Consider the following 21,529-nt stretch of genomic DNA (forward strand, 5'->3'; position numbering starts at 1 on the left):
GCTGAGCAAGATGTAGAAGAGGCCCATGGCCCTGTGAGGATTTCTACAATCTCAGGGCAGGACCCCCACTCCCTCCAGTGCCTAAGGAGAACTGGGTCACAGCTTTGTATTCCAAAACCAGGCCTGCCACAGTCACTTCATGTCACTTCATGCTGGGCATTGGGAAGGTCGGAATCACTGGCCTCTGCTTCCCTTGCAGACCCTCATAGGCCATTTCCACATTTTTCAAAGGATGGCTCAGTGGGTTCAGCCTCTGCCTTTGGGCTCAGGTCATGATCTCAAGTGTTCTGGGTTCAGGCCCCACATCAGGCTCTCTACTCAGCAAGGAGCCTCCTTCCCCTGCAGCATCCCCCAGCCTACTTGTGATCTGTCAAAAACCTTTGAAATACTCACAGGGCGAAATGGGTCAAGAGCCTTTGAATTCTTCCTGCACCTATTTCCCGCTGAGCATACACCTAGGCGGCTTACAGCACTGCCCAGCGGTGCACACAGCCCCCATGCAGTGAGCAACATCCATGTCCCTATGCAGATGAACATGAACACTGACTCCCTGGAGATGTAGCCCCACAGGCCAAAGAGGGGACTGCCCAGATGGGACTCGGGACTGGCTTATTACTCTCTTAAGTGCTGGGTTTCGACGAATCTTCCCGTTATCACCCCTGTGGGCAGACCTGCCAGCCTTTGCAGCCAGCTCTGGCCTGGAACTTTCAAGTTGTATTGAACTCCCAACTCTCTACAGTTAATTCAAGCAAAAACGGGAGTTCTGGGAAGGACTCTACTTAACTATAAAAACCAGAAGTGAAATTTAATCAACTTGTACCCAGATGGGGCCTTATCTGGGTACTCGAAACACCAGTCACAACGCTCATCAGGCCACAGCCTCAGCTGCTACTTCTGGTCATCCAGCTGCCACAGGGTAAAATCCCCTATCCCACCCAGGCGCCTGTGGGGGTCCTAAGCCCAACTCCCTCCCAATGCAAAGTACTACAAAAGCACCAGTGGTCCTAACCAATGGTCCAGACAAGTTTGAACCAACCCCACTTGCCTTGGTCACAACCACCAGGCCAAGGTGGATTGAGATAAGAAAGCAGGCACACAGTTGTTCACCGAGTTCTTTCACTACAAAATAATTTATTACAGCACAGCTTCAGAGCAAGCCTATGTACAAGCACACACTCCTGACTACCCCAACTAGGGGACCCTTTTCTTCTCCCTTGCCTTTCGGACCTCTTCTATCAAATCTTTCAGATACTGGATCTCCTTGGCTAAAGACTCTGCCCGCTCTTTCAGAGCCTCATTCTTCTTTTCCAGCTCTTTGCACTCGCCAGTGAGGGCCTCCTGCTCTGCCCTCTTCTTCTGGCGGTACCTAGTGGCTGCTGTCTTGTTCTGCTCCATTTTTTTCAGCTTCTTATCTAGTTTCTCAACCTTTACTTTTGCTGCTGTCTTCTCTCCAGGAGGATCATAGGGTTTGGGGCGGGCAGAACCACAGAGGAAACCTGGAGACAGCAAGCTCCTATTTGGAGAGCCCCTGGAGGTAGAGGGGCTATGCTGTGGGGACCCCAGATAGGACTCAGGACTCATACAGATGCCGCTATCATTATCTGAGGGGGCATCCTCCTCCTTGATGCACTGAGGGATCATGGTAATGTAAGCAGTAGAGTCTGACTTTCTATCTCCTTCAGAAATATCCACTTCACTGCCCAGCTCTAAACTAAAGGAATGATCTGGAGTGGAGGACAGCGCCCCTGGGGAGAGAGGAAGTGGTTGCAGGAAGGTAAAGGGGGCAATCTGGTCTGTTTTGGGTAAACTTTCTGGAAGATGGCCAATTGGGTTCACCGTCTGGGGGGGCTCCTTATTTGTCTCCTGGACTAAGGGGTCGAAGAGATCACACGTGTCATCCAACGTGGCCAAAAGCTCATCTGGCATGGTTTCCAGGTCATCTATACTGAACAGAGAATCAAAATCAAACTCCTTCAGATCCATTTTCTCCACCATCCAATCTGTCCCGGAGAAGGCATCCTCTGCAAAAGATTTAAGGTAAAACCATTGAGGTCAGATGTACACTGCCACAGCCAGCCCCAGACCAGACCCCAGGGGCAAAGGCCTCTCACTCACCCTTGCCGTTGTCTGAGGCACTGACCAACCCATCCACAGCCAGCCATTCGGAGGAGCCCGCCTTAGCCTTGTCGCTGGAGAACCCATGAGGTTTGAAGTGCTTGGCCACCTCCAGGTAGTCGTCTAAGAGACCTAGGCCTTCCTCAGCCCCCAAACCCGACTGGTCGAAGGGGGACATCAAGTCCCCCACCAACACCTCGCTGCTCAGGAAACTCATCTCGGCCATGTCGCGGGACTTTACTGGAATCGAGGAATGTGCTTAATTCGAAGATGTCTTTGTCGGTTACAGCAACGCTGCTGCTGAATGCCGTGAGAAGCCTGAGAAGGAATCAGAAACCAGGTCCGCTTAGACCTCTGCCGCTCCGACAAGTTCATCTCCCCGTCCCGGAGGGAGGGGGTCCGAACTGGAACCCCACTTAGGAGAAAACCCAGCACATGTGGCCCCCAAGCCATAGCGTCCACCCTCCCCGCGGCCCGCTCAGGCCGCACAAGATGGACGGCCGCGGGGCTGGGCCGCTCCTCCCCCCGCCGCCGCCAGAGAAAGCCGCGCTCGGCTCCTGTCCAAATACGGCCCGGGCCGCCCGGCCCCGCCCACGCCCGCCCGTGACTCACGCCGCGCCACCACCGCCCTGCCCCGCCGCCATCTTGGCCCCTGCCACGTTCCGCGGGCCGCCGGACGAGCCGCCGCCGGGTTCAGGAGCCGGGGCCGCCGGGGGCATCTCCCCGCCCCCCACCCGGCGCCGGGCCGCGGCCTCCCCACCCAAAACCGTCGGCGTCTCAAGGACACCCAAACACGGGTCACGCGTCCCGGGCGCTCGTAAAACCGCTTCCCCCTCCGCGGCGCCGCCCGGCCGCAGGCCGCGCCCAAGTGAGCTGACTGCCCTCGCCGACCCTGGGGAGCACGGCCGGGGCGGCCCGGTCCCGGTACTCACGCCATGGCTTAAGCCGCTGGGGGGTGCCGCTGCAGAGCCTGGTGCTGCTGCCGCCGCTGCAAAGGCCAATGCTGCCGCAGGCACTGCTGCCTCTAATACGCCATGGCGGCCGCGGACCCTGCGGGGATTGGAGGAGGGAAGGCGCGCACTTGCGAAAAAGATCTACATAAGAAGGCGGGAGGAAAAGAAATGGCCGCGGCGCGCCGCCCGAGGGTCCTTTATAGACTTTGCGTCTATGAGGGCGTAGCACACTGCACATCCTTCCGCCGAGGTCACGTGACCCGCGCCCCCACCCACTCGTTTTATCCTATCCGATGTCCCTACCGCGTCCAACCCACGACTCTTGTGTCCAGGGCGTAGCTGTGAAGAGAATAGGAGTTATTTTCAAGGTCTCAAGAAAGGGAAAAGGCGCACTACTTTGCAAGGCTACTAAGATCAAAGAGTCACTCTTCCCTCTGAGGGCGGAGAACGCGGAGGGATTCTTCAGACACACCTCGTTTCCGGTGTCAGCTTGGGGGGCGGGGAGAGAAGTCTTTCAGCCCAAGGAAGGTCTTTATTGTGATGTCCGAGGCCGCCTGGTTATCGCGCGAGATGCTTGTGGAGAGCGAGCGTCGAGCTGATTGGTTAGTCATGGTGAGTCATATATATCTCCATTTTCTACTGGCTCAGACCCGAAGTGGGCGGTGAGGGAGGCCGGGTCTGAGCGGGAAGGGGCGGAGCGACCAGTGCGGTTCCCGCCGAGAGCCTCTGGCATTTACAGCCTCTTCTCGGCGAATTTCTTTTTCTCTGAGCTCCTTAACTCGGCCCACCCGTGGTCGTCCGTGACTGCCCTGGCTCCTTCAGCCCGGGTAGTCCCAGACGGTGGCGTCGGGCCACGGCCCCTGTGATCCCTGTCACTCTCGTGAGGCTCCGAATTAGCACCAAGTTCAGGCCCGAGATGAAACTAGGCAAAGGAAGTGGCATTTCGCGTGCGTTTCCACCACATGCAAGCCCTTCAGTAGCTGAAAGGGGACTGAGGACCTCAGTCGTGATCTCAAACGCTCCGGGCGCACCTACGGTCAGGGGCCAACTCTCAAGTCCAGTCGGGAAGATACATAATCTCTAGTCCAATTTTGGGTACTTCTACATACCCAGCCTGCTAAACGTTTGCTATTAAGAGTATAAAGTCTATCACAGGGCAACCTCTTTTGGTTTATACAGATGCAGTTCCGTGAAGACATTTTTTGTTAAACTGGTAGCCGTCACTCTCCCAATTCTGTAACTGCCCGGAGTATCGTAACCACTTCCCAGCGCGTCCGCGTAACCGCACTAATGGGGGAGAAGCTTGAGAACCCAAGCCCACTCGCGGAAGTTCACGTTTGGAAGCAGCAGTTCAGGTCAAGGCCTGCAACTTGCTCTCCAGTGGGAAGCTGTGAAGGATGCCAAGGAAAGGTCGCCATCATTCTCCCGTGTCCTTCACAGTCGGGCCCTGTGGTGTTTCAGAGGGCCATGGAAATACCTGTGAGGGCTGCGAGGTCAAAAAAATTGGGGAAACACTGTCTTTGATAACTACAAACCATTCGTTAGTTTGATTTAGTCTAGGTAGTCCAACGATTTCTTAGAACCAGTGGGACTAGGTGTGTGGCCAAACTTAGAACCAGTGGGACTAGGTGTGTGGCCCAGAGTCACACCGTTGCCAGTGGAGGCAGTATGGGGCAGGCCTTGGAAGACAAGATTTTTGAGGCAAACTCAAGAACCCTGGCTCTTCTATTTAGTAGCTGAGGTGTTTTGGTTAAGCAATTTATCCTTGCTGAGCCAGTTTCCTCATCTGTAAAATGAGGCTAATGAGTATCCTCATCCTTAGACTGAAGCTCATATATGGAAAGCACTGAGCAAAGTGCAGGTAAGCGCTCAATTAATAGTTGCCTATTATTACCATTATTAGAACTCAGGTCTTCTGATCGTGGACTCCCCACTCCACATCTTCCTTACATCATCCTGCTTCCTCAGAGGCCGCCTATTCTTGACGAGGATGAAACCAGCAACAACTGGTACATGCAAAGCACACTGCTTCCTGGGACAAGAACGGTCTCTCTACTGCCTTGGAGAATCACAAATGTCAGGATATAACAAAGTTGTCTGATCTTTATCTCTGAAGCATTACACAAGTCTTCCATGGTGTAACTAAGGACCCACGGGGTACGTCCTCCTTTTCCTGTATCAGGAGACCTACCAGTGCCTCCTTATGGACGACCATGCGGAAGGTTGAGAATTAAAGAAAGTAACATTGTCCCAGTTTTGACATCTCAGAGCCACAGATGATTGACTCCAGTGGCAGCTTGTTCTATCATGGAGACCCAGATCAAGCACTTCAAAGGTTCTCCTGGCTGAAAATGAAGAAGCAGGATTATTCCTGTAAGAAAATGTTTCATACCACACACAGAAGTCAAAGCTCTTGGAAAGGAAACGTTTATTTTTTTCTCTCTATGCGGTGCAAGGTCCTCATGTTCCCCAGCATTATTTCCTCCCTAAGGAGAAAAAAGATAGCAGTTCTCCAGGTCTCGGGGCCAAGCTGCTTCCATGTGGACCTAGCAAAGGTGGGACAGGGCTGGTGATAGATCCCAGATCTACCAGCTGAGTGCATCCACTGCTGCTGAAGGGCAGGCAAGTGACTGGAAGGCAAGTAGTGGACTCAGCCTCAGGGACCAAGAATTTAAAGACTCCAAGGTGATCAGAATGAAAAGGTAAACATGCTGGACAGTTAGCCTCAGAATCAACAGTGTGTAAAAGAGCCATAGCCTGACAGTCCTAGTTCTAGGTGTCCTTACTATTCTCTTTGGCCTTGATTTTTAGCAGGAAGGGCAGAGTGTTAACCAACCCTGTGAGCAGTTTTCAGCCAGGGTCACAGTATCAAGGAAGTGTGCCATTGCAAAGAACTAAGACACATGGGGGGGGGGGGGGCTATATGCCTATATGCATAACTCCTCCTGGGCCCTCTCCAGGACGTTGTGATCCTGAAGCTGATTCCTTATCAAAACCATGTGAGTTCTCAGGGGGCACCTGGGTGGCTCAGTCAGTCAAATGGCTGGCTCTTAACCTCAGGGTCCTGAGTTCAAGCCCAGCATTGAGCCCCATTCTGGAGCATGGAACCTACTTTAAAAACAACAACAACAAAAAAGCTTTTGGTCATGATCTTAGGGTCCTGGGATTGAGCCCCACGTCCAGCTCCCCACTCAGTGGGAAATCTCCTTGTCACCACCGCCCCCCCCACGCTTCTGCAAATAAAATCTTTAAAGAAAAAGAAAAAAAAAAAGGTGAGTTCTCAACTTGAGTGGAGTACAAGGGAGCAAAATCAGCTAATCTGGAGTGTGAACAGGGTGACCACCAGGGGCGGAGACCCAGGAAGAAAGACTATAGGCCTCAACACAGCTTTTCCAGACATTAGTTTTTGATTATTTATTTGAGGGGAAAAAAAGTCACAACCAAGCATATAAAATACGGTTATCCTGAACTCATTTTTTTTAGGAAGGGACAACAGAGAAAAAACCAACATATACTTCAGAATTAATTAGGCTTTCAAGACAATGAGTATATTTTTTAAGCATGAGGCTAACTCATGGTTTGCTAACCCAGACGGTGCAAAAAAAAAATGTCCAGGTGGAGAAGTAGGAGCAGATGCCATTACTTCAGGCAAAGGTAGGAGTTACTGAATATAAAGGCAGAATGGCAGGGAAAAGCACAAAATCTTTCCCCAAAGATTAAAAAACTGGACAGAATGGAGCAGACTGGGGTGGGGTGGGGGTTGGTCGGAATGTTGTCCTCTTTCATCCAAGCCTCCAAGCATGGCACTGCCTTCCACGTGCTGCAGGGCTGGCCCAGCCTCAAGTCAACAAACCCACCAGGACCAGGGCCAAGAACTCCCACTGCTTCTAGTTCTGAGGACTTCTGGGTGGTTCTTGCTTGTGAAATGGGAAAGTTACAGTTTTTGGTTTTGTGAAACATAGTTAAGAGACAGAGATGCCTTTAGAAAGATGCTCTTTAAGAAAGGAGATAAAACCAAATCACAATTACACTTGGCTTTGATAACTGGGGACTTTGTCTTTAAAACCGTTTTTTTCAGCTCTCCTTCTAGTATTTTATATGGAATTTGGTCAGAGATGTCAGCTTGGGAAAACTGGGTCCTATAATACATTAGGAAAACCAAATCCTTTACTTCAGTGAAGACTAACCCGTGCTTTTGAAACCTCCCCTCTCCCTTCCCTCTAATGGATACCAGACGGGTACACAGGAGCCATCGATGCCAGGGCCTTCCCTATACCCTCTCTGCCAGTCACCCAGGGTAACAGTCAGGCACAAGAGATTTTCTTTAAACTCTAACTTGATTCTGATGAACAGCCAGGATGGAGAATCACTCTCAAGGTTCTGGGATTTGTATTTTTCATTCTCTCTGAATAGCTTCATACAAATGGCAACTGAGCCACTTTAAGGAACCGCTGCAGATCTAAGAGAGAAACAGGAAAATTTTCCAAACGTAGCTAACGTTAACCCTAGTTCACAACCTCCTAATTGATGACAAAAGGGGACAGGAATCTCTACCCTAAATCTGAAAGGTAGCTGAGGTTTCAGTGCTATTTAGAGAGTCAGTTCATGCTGCTGTCATTGGGAAGGAATGAGACAGCTGCGGAGAGCGTCACTGGAATCTCACTGATGGAGAGGTAGTAAGAAGAGAGAAAAATAAAACTTGATGGGAGAACAAAATACTGGATAGGCAGATCAGAAACAGAATTATTATTGGCTTCTTGCCAGAACAGGAAGAAAGCGCAAAAAAAGAAGCTGCACTGACCAGGTGAGACCCTCCTCCCCACCCTCAGGATACTTGTGACGTTGCTCAGTGCGGTTTTAGCAGCGGAAACCAGAGGGAGCGCAGGAAGCCCCCGCCTCCCTCTCCTGTGTGTCTTATCCACGCACGCTCTTCCTGGGTAGCACCAGTCCCCCAGGTGCGGGGTGAGACAGGATGGGAAAGAGGTCAGCACATGTCTGCTTGCCCTCTGGCCTCTGGCGGTGCCTGGAGAGTTCAGACAACGTCCCCTCGTGTTCCCATGGCAGACAGTGGGGAATGAAGGGCTGGCTGTGGGCCTGTTCCCGCGCTAAGGCAACGTCCTGAAAAGGCAGGGCCTCTAGGGGAAGAAACAGGGTGGCCACACTTCCACTGGTGACTGGACTTTTCAGCAGGTGTTTGCCGCCTGTCAACCTCTCTCCCACCTCTACTGCAAAGGCTATGTCCTTGAAGGCCTCATTCTGATTGGCAATAAGGCAAGGAAGGGGCCGACCAACAGCACCTGTGCACGGCACCTGTGCTGTCCCGACAGCCCCTTCCCTCCCTGTCGTCCCCCGGCTTCTCGCACAGCAGCTCGGATCTGGACCAGACACGGGGCGCACACACACCCTCTGCACCCCATTTAGACTGACCTCACTCCTGTGCTGGTCAGTAACTGTGTTCCCATGAGACCTTTTCAGCACTCAGGAATTGGAGCTGGTCAGGAGGCGGAGGAAACGGGCTGAGTCTCCAGGAACCTGGGTCAAAGGCCAGCTCTTTCGCTAGCTTTACCCCCAGAAATTCTAAATACTGTCTGAGCACTCAGTCTGCAGAGCTCAGCTTGGAAAGCGCCATCAGAACTCTGCCGTGACATTCAACGAAAAGGCAACATCTTGACTAGGCAGACAGGCTCCCGGGGAAGGAGCAAAACAGAAGGCGTGAACAAGAGGAAAACAGAGAAGACACTGAAAACAAAGAGGCCAAAGGGCAGGGCAGACAGGGACAGAAAACCTGGGCCACAATGCTAGACACCAGCTCAGGCCAGTGCTCTGCCTTCTCAATTCATTCCAGATAAATGAGCCTGGAGCAGGGGGAGGGGAGGAGTAGGAGCACAGTGTTTGGTAACAAAAATAGAAAGGGTCCGGTGAGAAAACAGAAGACAAGGAGATGGCATTCTGATCAGCATGAAGTGACCGGGCGATGACCAGCAAGATAGGAGGCACCTAGGGACCCTGTGAGGCACCAACTCTGCAGCCACGTTTCTAACGGAGAAGCCAGGGTCTGACCACCTGACGCCCACTCTGGCCTTCACCTGCCCTTATGTCTGCAGCAGCACCTCCGGCTCAGACAACGAGCAGTAGAGAGTATATCCCAACTCATCTATTTCTTCGGGAGTGAGCTCTGCAAATAAGTTCACCTTGGGGTTTAGGGCACTGGGCAGGACTCCCGCCTCCAAGTAGCTGATAAGCCCCCTCAGGGCCTGTAAGAACCGGTCGGCCAGCATCTCTGGAGACCAGTCAGCCTCCTCCTGGGCCAAGTGGAGGATGACGTTGGTTAGCTGGCTGGCAGTGAGGTGGCCCAGAGCCGGAGTGGACTTGCATATGGCCTTGAGGATCTTGAGGCACAGAGATCGGCAGCCCGAGTCGGCCTGGTCCAAAGCCCGCAGGCGTGCCGTCTCTGCCGGTCGCAGGCTCAGCCGCCACAGGTTGTCGTACTGCGCCAGCCGGTGTGGTCTGGCTACCAAGACAGTGTCGCCAAGGGTCACTGATGGCAGGAAGTCAATGACAAGATGCTTGTCACGCTCATACTGCACTTCCAAAGTCAGGGCTTCTGGGGGTGGTGCTGGTCGGATCACATAGTCCAAGAGGGACCCTATGGCTGGCCAGTTGATGGAGCCAGCCACGACCTTCTCAAACGTGTCTGCCACTGTCTTTGGGGAGAGGTAGCCGCCTACGACACAGCGGTCCCAGTAACTGCTACCACGAGGAAAATACTCTGGGTTCTCACGACGGACCAGGTAGAAGCCAGGGACGTTCATGATGGTGTCCTCACCGGGTATACATGACCACAGGTTCTGCTCCAGCACGAGGGGCACGATGAGCTGGATGTGGTCTGCTGTCACCACCTGTTCAGGCAGAATTAAAAAACTTTTGAGGGACTTAATCTGCTCGAGAGACAAGCATCCCGGAACACGGGTTCCACCATCTAATTTGCCCCCAACAATAAAGGAAACTATGAATTCGTTCATGTCACCATTACCAATTCAAACAGAGTGAGGATTTAAACCACATCTGTCAGGGGCGCCTCAGTGGCTCTGTCGGTTGTGTTTGCCTTCAGCTCGGGTCATGATCCTTGGGTTCTGGGATCCGGCCCTCTACTCAAAGGGCTCTCGGGTGCTCTGCTCAGCAGGGAGCCTACTTCTCCCTCTCCCTCTGCCTGCACGTGCATGCGCGCCCTCTCTCTCTCTCTCTCTCTGTTAAATGAATAAATATCTTTTTTTTTAAGATTTTATTTATTTATTTGTCAGAGAGAGAGAAACAGAGAGAACGCATGCACAAGTAGACAGAGTGGCAGTCAGAGAAGCAGGCTTCCCGCTGAGCAAGGAGCCTGATGCGGGACCCTGGGATCATGACCTGAGCCAAAGGCAGCAGCTTAACCAACTGAGCCACCCAGGTGTCCCTAAATGAATAAATATCTTAAACAAAACAAAAAAACGTGTCTGTCAGAACAAGAAAAAAAGAACAAGAAAGGGTTAAGAAGACCCAACAAGTGCTACTGCAGTGGGCAGAATGCAGAAGCAGGAAGACCTTAGTCTTTCTGGCAAGCCTGGGACGCTGATCTTCAGTACCAACGACACTCTCTCGAGAAGCATCCTGGTCGGCACCCAGCCCTGCCCTTCGTGGGAACCACCCTGTTACCTGCAGGTCATCATAGAGGCTGCCACTCAGGTACATGTCCCGAAGCGGCATGTCAGGCAACTTGGCCCGCAGGAAGCTCCGGAGCTCAGCACATATGTCCACAGCAGCTTGCTTGGCCCGAGCCTGCTCGCCAGCAGGGATGGCTGCCCGGTTCCGGTAGTAAGTAAGAAGTTTCTCCTGCAGGGACATGCGGAGTCGTGACTTCTTCAAGTCTACCTGGCCCTTCCTGGCCAATGGCTTGGGCCGGGGTGGGCAGAATGTATCTGCCAAGGCAAGAGAGAGAGGCATGTGAGCTCTTCCCATGCTTCTTAGACCACAGCTGCCTCGGCCCCGGGAGAGGAGGAGGGACCTGGCACCAAAGGCAAGTGCTAGCACAGAGCCTGGCACACATGTGCTCGAGAAACACTTGCTGAAGGCAGATGTAGTACTGGGAGCCCAGAGAGAAGTCCCAGAGGGGTAACAGCCTTTTCCTCACCCGTGTCAAAGACCGAGGAGTCTGTGGGAAGGGTCTGCAGGGACCGGCTCAGGCCTGTCTTCATGTCCTTATTCAGCAACCGGGGGGAGCCCATCCAGTTCGGTTCTTCCCAGCTTCTTTTCCCTGAATGGCTCAGGCGGGTGGGGCTAGTGGGGGCACTGATGGCCCGATCATACATCTGAAAGAGGAGAGGACCCGCAGAGGTAGCTTCCTGCCCGTTTCCCTTCTTCCCAGCAGCTCTGCCCTCGGGAGTTCAACTACTGTTTTCCAATGACTGTTTTATCCTAGATTATGGAATACTTGGCTCCACGTGGAAAATCTTGGGAAATACTAAATGATACAAATAAGAAATCAATCTACCATAATGTCACAACACAGAGGCAACTGTTGATATTTTGGTTTAGTTCTTTCTGGAAACATACATTTATATAATTAGGATCTGACTCTACATATACTTCTGGAACTGGAATTTTTTCACTCATCACTTTTATCATTTCCCCCATGCCACTAAAAATGAACCAGTGTTCAACATTATGATACTTTTTCTGACGATACAACATGGTACCTTATGAACTTACCATAACGCTGAACGCAGATTCACTTATTTACTAGATACCAAGTGGCTACTGTGTGCCAGGCATTGTTCTAAGTGTGGAATAAAGCAGTAAACCAAAGAGACCCAACCCTGTCCTCACGAAGTTTCCAGTCCAGTGAAGGGATACAGGTAGGACCTAATTAACAAGTTAAATGTGAAGTTGCACACAGAGATAAATATGAAGAAAGATAAAGTAGGAAAGGGAAGTAGGAAGTGTATATGTGGTGGGAGTGCTGCCATTTTAAATAAGGTAATTAAGGAAGGGCATTTTGGTTATTTGCCATTTTTTCCTCACTGGGATAGACTTATTTGTACTGCCAGCGATTTCTCTAGGGCAGAGTCCCAGAAGCGGACCTAGTGAACTCTCCTAAAGGCTCACCTTATAATGCCACCTGACCAGCTCACACTCCCAGGGGCAGGACTGGAGTCTCATTCCAGGTCAGCTCCAGTCCGCAGAGACAGCCTCACCCCCTCTCCTGCCCCAGCCCCGGCCGCACGCACTTACCCGCTTAACTGCCAGCGTGGCAATGCCCAGCATGGCCGCTCCGCCCACCCCCAGCACCAGCCGGGCATTGGAAAGCACAAAATCAATGGCCGTGCCAATGCCATTGTCATCCTTCTTGCCTTTGCGCTCACCAGAGCCTGCCATCGCGCACCTGAGGACAAAGGCAGAACACAGCCATCAGTGCCTGGGACCTCGAGAGCCATCCCTCCCCGTCTCCACCATGAGGCCAGCTCCCAACAAGTACAGCGTGTTCTGTGAATTCCAGCAACCCAAATCCTTCTGCCTATAGCACTGCAGGCTCTAAGGTCAAGACAGAGATACCATGTCCCAGGAGGTAGCTGCATGCAAGGGGGAAGAAAGCATCACGCTAATTGTGCCAAAAAACCTTTCCACCAATCTACGGAGAGGATAGAGCTAGAAAGCCTTAGCTCACTGTTAATCCTTCCTTATATTATGAGACTGACGTGCTACCTACTGCGCTAATGAGGCACCTTAATCCTTCCTTATATTAGCGTGAAGTACCCGACATGCAATTCAACCCTCTCCCGTCCCATCAGTATAATGTAGACCGTGTTTTGATCCTTTGGCTACTACCTCCTATAAGGTGAGGTGTGAGAAGGCCTCATCTACTAGATTAAGACAGAAGATGCTCGTCCAGTCCCATGCTGTCACTCCACACATAGGGAGGTGATGTGCCAGAGGTCCCAGTGACAGGGAATGGCAGAGCCACCTCCACAACTCAGGCCTCCCAGCTCCCAGTACGATGCTTTTTCTACCACATCATATTACATTTATCCACTTCTTGGGGAAAGTGTTCAGGGGGCTACAAGCAGCTCATGTGAGGCCGGCACTGTGACACTGAGAATAAATGCCGTTAACCTGGCCGTTAACTCAGGGGAAAAAAAACCCATCTGCCCAAATGCACTTGGAAAATGAACTAAAGATGTGATTCCCCTAAAAGGGAGTTCATGGGCTCCATACCGAAGAGGCTGGCCTCTCATCCAGCGCTCAAGCAAGGGGCGCACGCACATGCTCCCCAGCAACAATGGAGTCATCCTGACGAAGTTCCCCACGCCCCCAAATAAGCCCGATTCCCAGCAAGTTAGAACCCTGGGCCGCACGCAGATAAAGGATGGCCATGTGGTTCAGATCTGAGTACTGCTCCCACCACTGCTGCTCTCCCCTGCCTCCCAAGGCCAGCTCACCAGGGGTTACGCAGAGAAAACCAGCTGTACACCAGCCTGGGTCCCAGCACACCCAGAATGGAAGGAGAGACAGACAGGATACCGGGGGGCATTTTCCAGTGTAAGTAACCTTCCACACAGCTGCAACCGCGCACTGCCGGCTTCACATGTCCTGCCCTTTGCCTCTATCCTTCCCCTCCCCAAGAAAGAAAGATTTCTGACTCTCCTTATTCCAGCAATTAAGTTATCAAGGGAGAGTCACTGTCAAATCCAAAAATATTTTTCCCTAACTAGAGTTCACAACCTCGGTGGCACTGTTCTCTACCTCTTACAGTCAGTAGAAGTTTCTGATTTAGGGACATAATGGGAGACTACTTGGCCTGCTCAAAGAGGTTCCCATTTCATAATATACAAAGAGCAAGAAAGGCCAGGGACAAGAGTTCAACTATGTTACAGGTGAGGTCAGGCGAGAATGCTACTCATCCTCCCTAGTGGCCATTGAGTAAGGGGCCACAGGACAAAGTAGAACTTTACACAGCTCCCCACATGTAACAAACGACCACTGTTTTATTTTTTTAAAACAACAAAAGAACCTTCACTGATGTATCTGTCAGAGAGAGAACCCCCGGATGCAGGCACCTCCTTGAATGTGAGGCAGCAGGACCAGGAGACATCCTCCCAGCAAGCAAAAGCCAGAAGCAGCCTCCCTGGGCCATGCAGTCCTGGGCCCATGTGATGACCAGTAAGAACAAGGCAGTGATGTGGCTTAACAGAAAAGAGCCTGAGTTTTTGAGCCGGAAATCTGGTGGATAAGTATTTGTCTTTGAGCCCTGACTTATTAGCTGGTGACTTCCATAAGTTACTTCCTCTCTCAAAAATGAAAAGGGGATAATTATGCCTGCATGGCCTGAATCACAAGGTTGTAGTGAGGAAAAAACATCTACAAAAATACTATATGCGAGCACTTTATAAACTGTAAAAGTACTCCACAGATACTGACTATCATTAAGTCTTTTATGATTTCTATGAACAGGACAAAAGGTCAACTTCCAGAAGCCAGGCAGCAATCCAGACCATCTGAGTTACACTTTTTCTTTAGAGATGGAGCTAAAGATGACCTCTAAAACGCACTGATGCTAAGCTGGGCTTGAGACCAAAAATATGAAGTTGTGTAGGCTTGAGAGAAGGCTTTTTCTCCTCTAGGGCAATGTGCTCCCACCATCCAAGGCCCAGGTGATGTCAACACTTCATGACCCAGGAGAGGAGAGTGCTTCCATGAGCTTCAACAGGAAGATAAAAGTTCTGGTTCTTTTTGGTTTTTTTTTAATAGATTTTATTTATTTGTCAGAGAGAGAGAGAGAGCACGTGCACACGCACACAAGCACAAGTGGGTGCTGGCAGAAGAGGAGGGAGAAGCAGACTCCCCACTGAGCAAGGAGCCTGATGTGGGATTCAATCCCAGGACCCTGGGATCATGACCTGAGCTGAAGATGAAGACTTAACCAACTGACCCACCCAGATATCCCTAGAAGTTCTTGTTCTAAAACTAACTTGTGGGGTGCCTGGGTGGCTCCGTGGGTTAAGCCTCTGCCTTCAGCTCAGGTCATGACCTCAGGTTCCTGGCATCAAGCCCCGTGTCAGGCTCTCTGCTCAACAGGGAGCCTGCATCCCCCTCTCTCTCTGCCTGCCTCTCTGCCTGCTTGTGAGCTCTGTCAAATAAATAAATAAAATCTTTAGAATAAATAAATAAATAAGACTAGCCTGTTCCAGCTCCAACTGCTTATCCACTGTACCTCGTCCACTCAGGTTCTGCTGCGCTAGCTTGCTGATTAGGACACAGAAATCCACCTGGCAAGGAGGGGGAGCCCGGCTCCTCAGTGCGATTAAGAAGGAGCACTGTTGTTTCATGGGTACAGAGTTTCAGTTCTACAAGACGGAAAATTCCGGAGCTCTGTGACACAACACTATGAACAGTCTTAACATTGCTGAGCTGTACACTAAAACAGGGTCAAAGTATTTTTTTAAAAAGGATAATGACAGAGGAGAAGGAACACCAACATGGCAGGCAGGGCTGGGGACGGAGAGTCTCAGCACTGCCACCAGTTCAGGCAAGTTTTGAACCTGTCTACCCAGATACAAAAATGGGAATAGCAATAGTCATCACCCCCATGTAGTGGGGAGGACGAGTCACGGTGGCCCAGCCGTTCCCAGAACTATGAAAATCTCAACTTATTTTACTTGAGAAAGTCACAGGACTTAAACCTGCCCGGCAGGAGTACACGCGAGGCCAGCGAACATGCACCAAGTGTGCATGCACCCCAGGCCGGGCATTTTACACATCTCCTCATACCAGCAGGTCAGTCACAGCGTTCTTGCCAACTTATGGATGACAAAACCGAGGCAGAGAGGAAGTAACTGGCCCAAGTTTATGGGATCAGTAAGCTGTGCAGCCAAGATTGGAACCTGGAGCTCCTGCTGCTTGGGGAGAAGTAGTTTAAGGAGTCCCAAGTGGCCTGTAGCCCCACCCGCTCACATCTCCTCTCTACTAACCAGGAGACAACACACTTCTTGGAGGCACATTCTGGCACACTCACTGCCACATGCCCAGGGCCAACAGTGTTTGATACACAGTACGTGTTCATTGGACCACTGAGCTATTAACCCTATGGGGTTATTTTTGGTTTTTTTGAGGAGATGGTGATGGCGATTTGTAACCCAACTCACAGTCAAACTAGATTAAGAACACAAAGATTCAGTAACTCATGAGTTCCCTGCCGGATCTGCTACCCCTCCCTGTGCAGGAAGGCTCCCATGGGCATCAGCCCTCCCCCGGCCCCCACCGCTGAAGGCCAGTCTGCCTGGCAACCCAAGTGGCTGAGGCGAACCAAAAGCCCTTACGTAAGGCTCCCCGCTCCCCCCGCCCGCCCACTTTCCCTCTCGATCAAACACAGCACCCTCCCCCAGCTGGCACGCCTGCCACCTCAGCTAGTCTTCCTTTTCCTGTCTCCTCTAGTCTCAGCCAACTGGTCACCAAGCCCCACTGCTGTGCACACATACTTACGGGCAGCCACCCCACCCCCTCCCTTCACTCCATGTCATCTGGACAGATCTACTGCCTCTAGCACCTCTCACCAATGTCTTCATGGCCACAATCCCTCTTCCGTGCCCGTCCCCTGCTTCCCAAAGCTGTGACGGTCCCCCTCTCCTCAGATGTCGCCATCTCTTCAACAGGGGAATCAGCATCCTCGCTGACTTGGCCCAGCCTCCACTCTGGCCACTTGCCGTACAGGTCTGCCCTTCGAGCCACAGCAGACTCAGGTTTCAGGACTACCAAATGCCATTTCCACTGGCATATCTGCTTATTCCTGCCCATCTGCCTGGCAAGCTTTTCTTTCTCATCTGAGGCAGTCCTCAAACATCCCCTTCGCTATGGCCACCTATGGTCCTCCTACCACCCTACTTCAGGCAGAATCCTGTCCTCATCCCACCTCCAAACTCTTTAGATGACCCTCTAGTACACAGCTGCTCCCACTGCGATTACTTCCTGTGGATCTCCACCTTAGACCGAGTCCTTGGATGGACCATATCATTTCTCTTTATCCCAGAGCCTGCCAGAATGCCAGGACCACAGAAGGCCCTCTGGAAAAGCTGTTGAATTAAATATACTCATTAGGTTAGAGGGGGACTTCTTGGTAACATGCTATCAGGAGTAAACAGGGCTCACAAACCTCCTACTATGCACCATTCCAAGTGCTGTGTGCATGGTCTCATTTAATTCTCAAAATAACTGGATAAAGGTACCATTCTCTCCATTTTACAAATGAGGAATGGAGGCCTAGAAAAGTCTAGTGATTTGCCCGAAATCCCAGCTATTAGCAGCTGTGCTAGGTTTTAAACCCAGACACGGTCCTTCGAAGTCGACACACTATACTTACTTTCTAGACTGTAACAGAACCCAGTTATGTCTGGGGAGTATGATCTGACCCACGAGGTAACTGAACCCACTGGAGAATGAGCCAGCCTAGAACTGAGCTCCAATAGTTTTAACTAGTATCTTTTCTAAAATTTTCATATGTCAAATATTCCATGAAATAAAATGGCAGTAATAATTCTGTTCTGGTGGGGCCTGAAACTCACAGCCTATTTTTTCTCAATTAAGAAACCTACTTCTGTTAACATCTGTATTTCCTCTACTGATTTCTAGTGACTATGGTCACTGAAAAGTGACTTTCCTGGTCCTTTGCATCCAAAAAAAAGGGGGGGGAAGAAAGAAAGAAACCTGTAAGAGTAAGTGTCAGGTGCTCAGGTGTCTCAGTGGGTCAAAGCCTCTGCCTTCAGCTCAGGTCATGATCCCAGAGTCCTGGGACTGAGCCCCACATCAGGCTCTCTGCTCCGTGGAGAGCCTGCTTCCTTCTCTCTCTCTGCCTGCCTCTCTGCCTACTTGTGATCTCTGTCAAATAAATAAAATATTAAACAAAACAAAAAAAAGAGTAAGTGTCTACCTACCTGAGGCTTCTTACTGCATCTGTGAGGTAGGGATGGGAAAGAGCAGGAGTGTCTATGGAAGACACCTTTGTCCTCTTTCCCTTAGAATTAGAATGAGAGGGAAAAGGAGGGGATCCTAAATAATCCCCCCCAATTTGCTGTGGAGGAAGACCAGGCCCTTTTCCAGCTGCCTCTCCCGGGCCTCAGGATCCTCTAGCTTCTGATTTTTCCGGAACTCACGGCGGATGTAGGCAAGGTAGAAGTCTCGATCAGTGTAGCGAAGCTCTCGACCCTGGCGCAGCAGGGCCCGGTAGAGACTGAGCACCGCCTCTCGGCTCCATGGGGCCATGGGGGACAGGTAGGGGGTGGGCGTCAAGCTATAAGCAGAAGGGAAAAAATAGAAGCCTAGAATCAGAATTAATTATGGAAGGGGTTACAGACACTATCTAAAATTCAGGATTTCTTAATCTGGGCCAAGGTCACACTATGACTTAGTGACAGGTCGAGGAGTAAACCCCAGCCTCTCAATCCCCTCTTCTGGGAAAGTACAGGTTATGCTGAAGGGCTAGGGCTTCAATTTTGGTTCTGCCATTTACCGGCCATAGGACTTTGGACAAAGTACTTAACCCTTTTGAGCACCAGCTTCCTCAGTTGTAAAATGGAAATGGTACTATGTTAAAGAGTATGTACCTTCCACTCTGGGTTATTTTGAGAACAGCATGAGATAATGCACGGAAAGCCTCTATAATAGAACTTCACCACAAGGGGTGGTCCAGAGTGGCTGAAGGCAAGGGATCTCAGCCAAACTTGAATTCTGGCACCACCACTCGTGAAAGGATTACCTTGGGCAAGTTTCTTAACCTCTCTGTGCTCACCTCAGTTCTACATTTGCAAAATGAGGATTACGACTGTATTCTGCCCAGATGGTTGTTATGAGAATTAAGTGAGTTATGTTTGTAAATGTGTTTAGAATAGTGCTTGGCATGGAGTGCCTGGGTGGCTCAGTGGGTTAAGCCTCTGCCTTCGGCTCAGGTCATGATCTCAAGGTCCTGGGATCGAGCCCCGCATCGGGCTGTCTGCTCAGCAGAGAGCCTGCTTTCCTCTCTCTCTCTGCCTACTTGTGATCTCTCTCTCTGTGTCAAATAATAAATAAAAAATCTTTAGAATAGTGTTTGGCACATACTGGATCAGTGTTATTTATTTCTAGTGGGGCCTAGCCTGGTTTGTAAGTACTCAATAAATATTACATTTAGTTACACAAAAACCGCCACCATCTCCTTTCAGTAATGAATCTTCACACAGGTACAGTGTCATTTATAAAATGCCTTGTCATTCATCACCACGTTTAAATTAAGGAACCTATGAGGTGGTCAGGGCTCCCAACAATGACAACGAACACTTACTGATCACTACATACCACCCGAGTTCCAGGCACATCCCACAGAATGTCACACCCTTGTTCTATCAACAAACCCAGTGTCATTATCCCCATTTTAAGTGGAGGAAATTGAAGCTCCCAGAGGGAAGTAACTTGCCCACAGGCACACAACTGGAAAGGAGGGTGCACTCCTGACCCCAACTCTGCCTGCCGCTGTAAGGATAGTTACCATTTGCTCGGGCAATACCATGTAAAGCACAGGTGCTCTACAAACTCTCCCAGCACATATAAGGCCCCCCCCCAAAATACTCTGGATGAAAGAATTAACGTCCCTATGTGGAAAAAATGATCACCTCTATTTCAGATATAAAGAAATGAGACTGAATGAGGAGGTATCTGATCTGAACTTTGGGCCCAAAGTCGGTCAGCCATCAGTGTCTGGCCTCACTAACTTCCTGCGCGAGCCTGAGCAAGCCACCGTCCCCGTCCTTTTTTCCTCAACTGTAGAAGAGCTCCCCTCAGCCCCAAGGGCCCCCCGGAGTGGGAGACATGAATCCAGAAAATCCTTAGGAAAAGTGCTTTATGAGGTTTGAGGCGACTGTCACGCGAAGGCTGTTACTACAAGGTCGCTCGGCAATTGGGCGACTGTGCCCTGGCCGGTTCCCAGTTCCTGCCCCTACCCTGGGGGGCCAGGCCGAGGCGGGATGGGGAGACCCCCGGCTAGGGCAGGCCGGCTCGCGAGCCCCGGGAGGCCTGCGGAGGCTGGGGCGGGGCCACAGAGCGGCCTCCCAGGGGAAAACCTGAGCGGTCTGAGGCGAGACACCCGGTGGCCAGGTTGGGGGGCGCCGGCCGCGGTCCCGAGCGGAGGCTCGCCGAGCCCCGGGCCCCTGGCCCCGCTCCTCCCCTCACTCACCCGCGGACTGCGCGCTCTACCACTCCTCGGAATTCGCCTCTCGCCCGGTACCTCTCCCGGGGTCACCCACCAACATGGCCCCTTCACTTCCGGGACACGACCTTGCGCACGGAGTTGAGGGGAGGGACTGAAGAGAGCGTGGGGGCGGGCGGAGGCGGGAGGACTTCCGTTCTTCCCGGCCGGGACCTCTCTCGGGGCGGGGCCTAGAGCCTCACCGGGCCACGCCCCCTCAGGCGGGTTCCGTCCCGCCTCCGTGCGTGACGTCACCAAGGACAGGCTCGCGGGGGCCGTTCGGGGCGGAGGTTCCGAAACCCTTCAACAAGGGCAAAATGTATTTATTGGCACCAGTTTTGTGCCGAGGGCTGTTATTTAATTTATCCATTTGCTTCTCTTCACTAGATTCGAGGGCAGGACCCGTGTCTTACGGAATCCTTACGTCCCTCCCCACGGCATCTCCATGGTGCCCAGTGCGGCCAGGCAAGGAAGGTTTGGAGTACAGCCCGGGGGACTCCCAGTTCCAGCCCCACCACTTAAGGACTGCCATTTGCCAAGTTCCCTAACCTCAGCCTGGGACTCAGGAGAATTGAAAAGTATCTAGAGGAGCTGGTGGGTACTTAGGGAGCAGTTTCCTGGCCACTTCCATTGATTTCTGCAACAAATCCTTGTCAGGCGTCTCTAATGGGCCAGGCACTGCCACAGGTGTTGCAGGAAGGAAAGATGAAGTCCTGCCTTCTAGCCAGGGCTGACCCCGGAGGTGAGACCAGCTGGGAGGACCGCCGCTGTGTGAGAGGCTGGGGTGAAGGGAGTGTGGTGGGCCAGCAGGCAGGGGCGGCTGTCTTACATGGACGGGTGACATGTGGAACTTCCCATTTCCCTGTGGCTGTGAACACCATTCAGTGCTGCCTTTTTGGCCTTCACAGCCTTTGCTATGGCTTCTGCTTCAGGAGAAGCAGGCGCTTTCTTCACTTTCAAGTCCATCTTCGGGCAGAGTCCCTGAGTGCCATTGCCACAGGATCAGACTGGCTGGAGGAGGACTAAAGGCATCAAGGGCTAAAGCAGAGAGATTGGTCAGAAAGCTGTGACAGAAGCCCCCCGCGGGGACAGGACAGGGGTTCAAACCAGGGAGGCCGCAGTGGAGGGAAGAGGTGGTCAGATCCGGGAAGTCTTTGGAGGGAGAGCCACTGCTCATGTGGTGTATGAGAGAGAAGGGTCACTGTGGCTTTGGGGTTCCGCG

The 21,529-nt window shown here is 51.7% G+C and overlaps 3 protein-coding genes across 5 annotated transcripts; all 3 read right to left on the reverse strand.

Moving 5' to 3' along the window:
• Positions 1 to 1,111: 1,111 nt before the first annotated feature.
• Positions 1,112 to 3,228, reverse strand: ATF4 (activating transcription factor 4). The gene is made up of 3 exons (XM_059401970.1): positions 3,048 to 3,228; positions 2,116 to 2,433; positions 1,112 to 2,021 (listed from the first exon to the last, which is right to left on the reverse strand). The coding sequence occupies exons 2-3, from the start codon at positions 2,339 to 2,341 to the stop codon at positions 1,192 to 1,194; spliced, it is 1,056 nt and encodes a 351-aa protein (XP_059257953.1). The 5' UTR covers positions 2,342 to 2,433; positions 3,048 to 3,228; the 3' UTR covers positions 1,112 to 1,191.
• Positions 3,229 to 6,467: 3,239 nt separating this feature from the next.
• MIEF1 (mitochondrial elongation factor 1) lies at positions 6,468 to 20,382 on the reverse strand. Of its 3 annotated transcripts, none has more exons than XM_059401968.1 (5): positions 20,296 to 20,382; positions 12,336 to 12,486; positions 11,236 to 11,413; positions 10,761 to 11,023; positions 6,468 to 9,967 (listed from the first exon to the last, which is right to left on the reverse strand). In XM_059401968.1, exons 2-5 carry the CDS (start codon positions 12,477 to 12,479, stop codon positions 9,161 to 9,163), a joined length of 1,392 nt encoding a protein of 463 aa, XP_059257951.1. In that variant the 5' UTR covers positions 12,480 to 12,486; positions 20,296 to 20,382; the 3' UTR covers positions 6,468 to 9,160. The 3 variants fall into 3 exon arrangements, with proteins under 3 accessions (XP_059257951.1, XP_059257952.1, XP_059257950.1); XM_059401969.1 differs by lacking the exon at positions 20,296 to 20,382 and adding an exon at positions 18,245 to 18,334; XM_059401967.1 differs by lacking the exon at positions 20,296 to 20,382 and adding an exon at positions 18,026 to 18,115.
• On the reverse strand, positions 18,038 to 20,388 carry LOC132019207 (mitochondrial ribosome and complex I assembly factor AltMIEF1). Its single transcript, XM_059401973.1, has 2 exons — positions 20,296 to 20,388; positions 18,038 to 18,381 (listed from the first exon to the last, which is right to left on the reverse strand). Exon 2 carries the CDS (start codon positions 18,351 to 18,353, stop codon positions 18,141 to 18,143), a length of 213 nt encoding a protein of 70 aa, XP_059257956.1. The 5' UTR covers positions 18,354 to 18,381; positions 20,296 to 20,388; the 3' UTR covers positions 18,038 to 18,140.
• Positions 20,389 to 21,529: the final 1,141 nt, after the last annotated feature.

This window comes from Mustela nigripes, chromosome 6 (genome assembly GCF_022355385.1).
Source record: "Mustela nigripes isolate SB6536 chromosome 6, MUSNIG.SB6536, whole genome shotgun sequence".
NCBI classification, from domain to species: Eukaryota; Metazoa; Chordata; class Mammalia; order Carnivora; family Mustelidae; genus Mustela; species Mustela nigripes.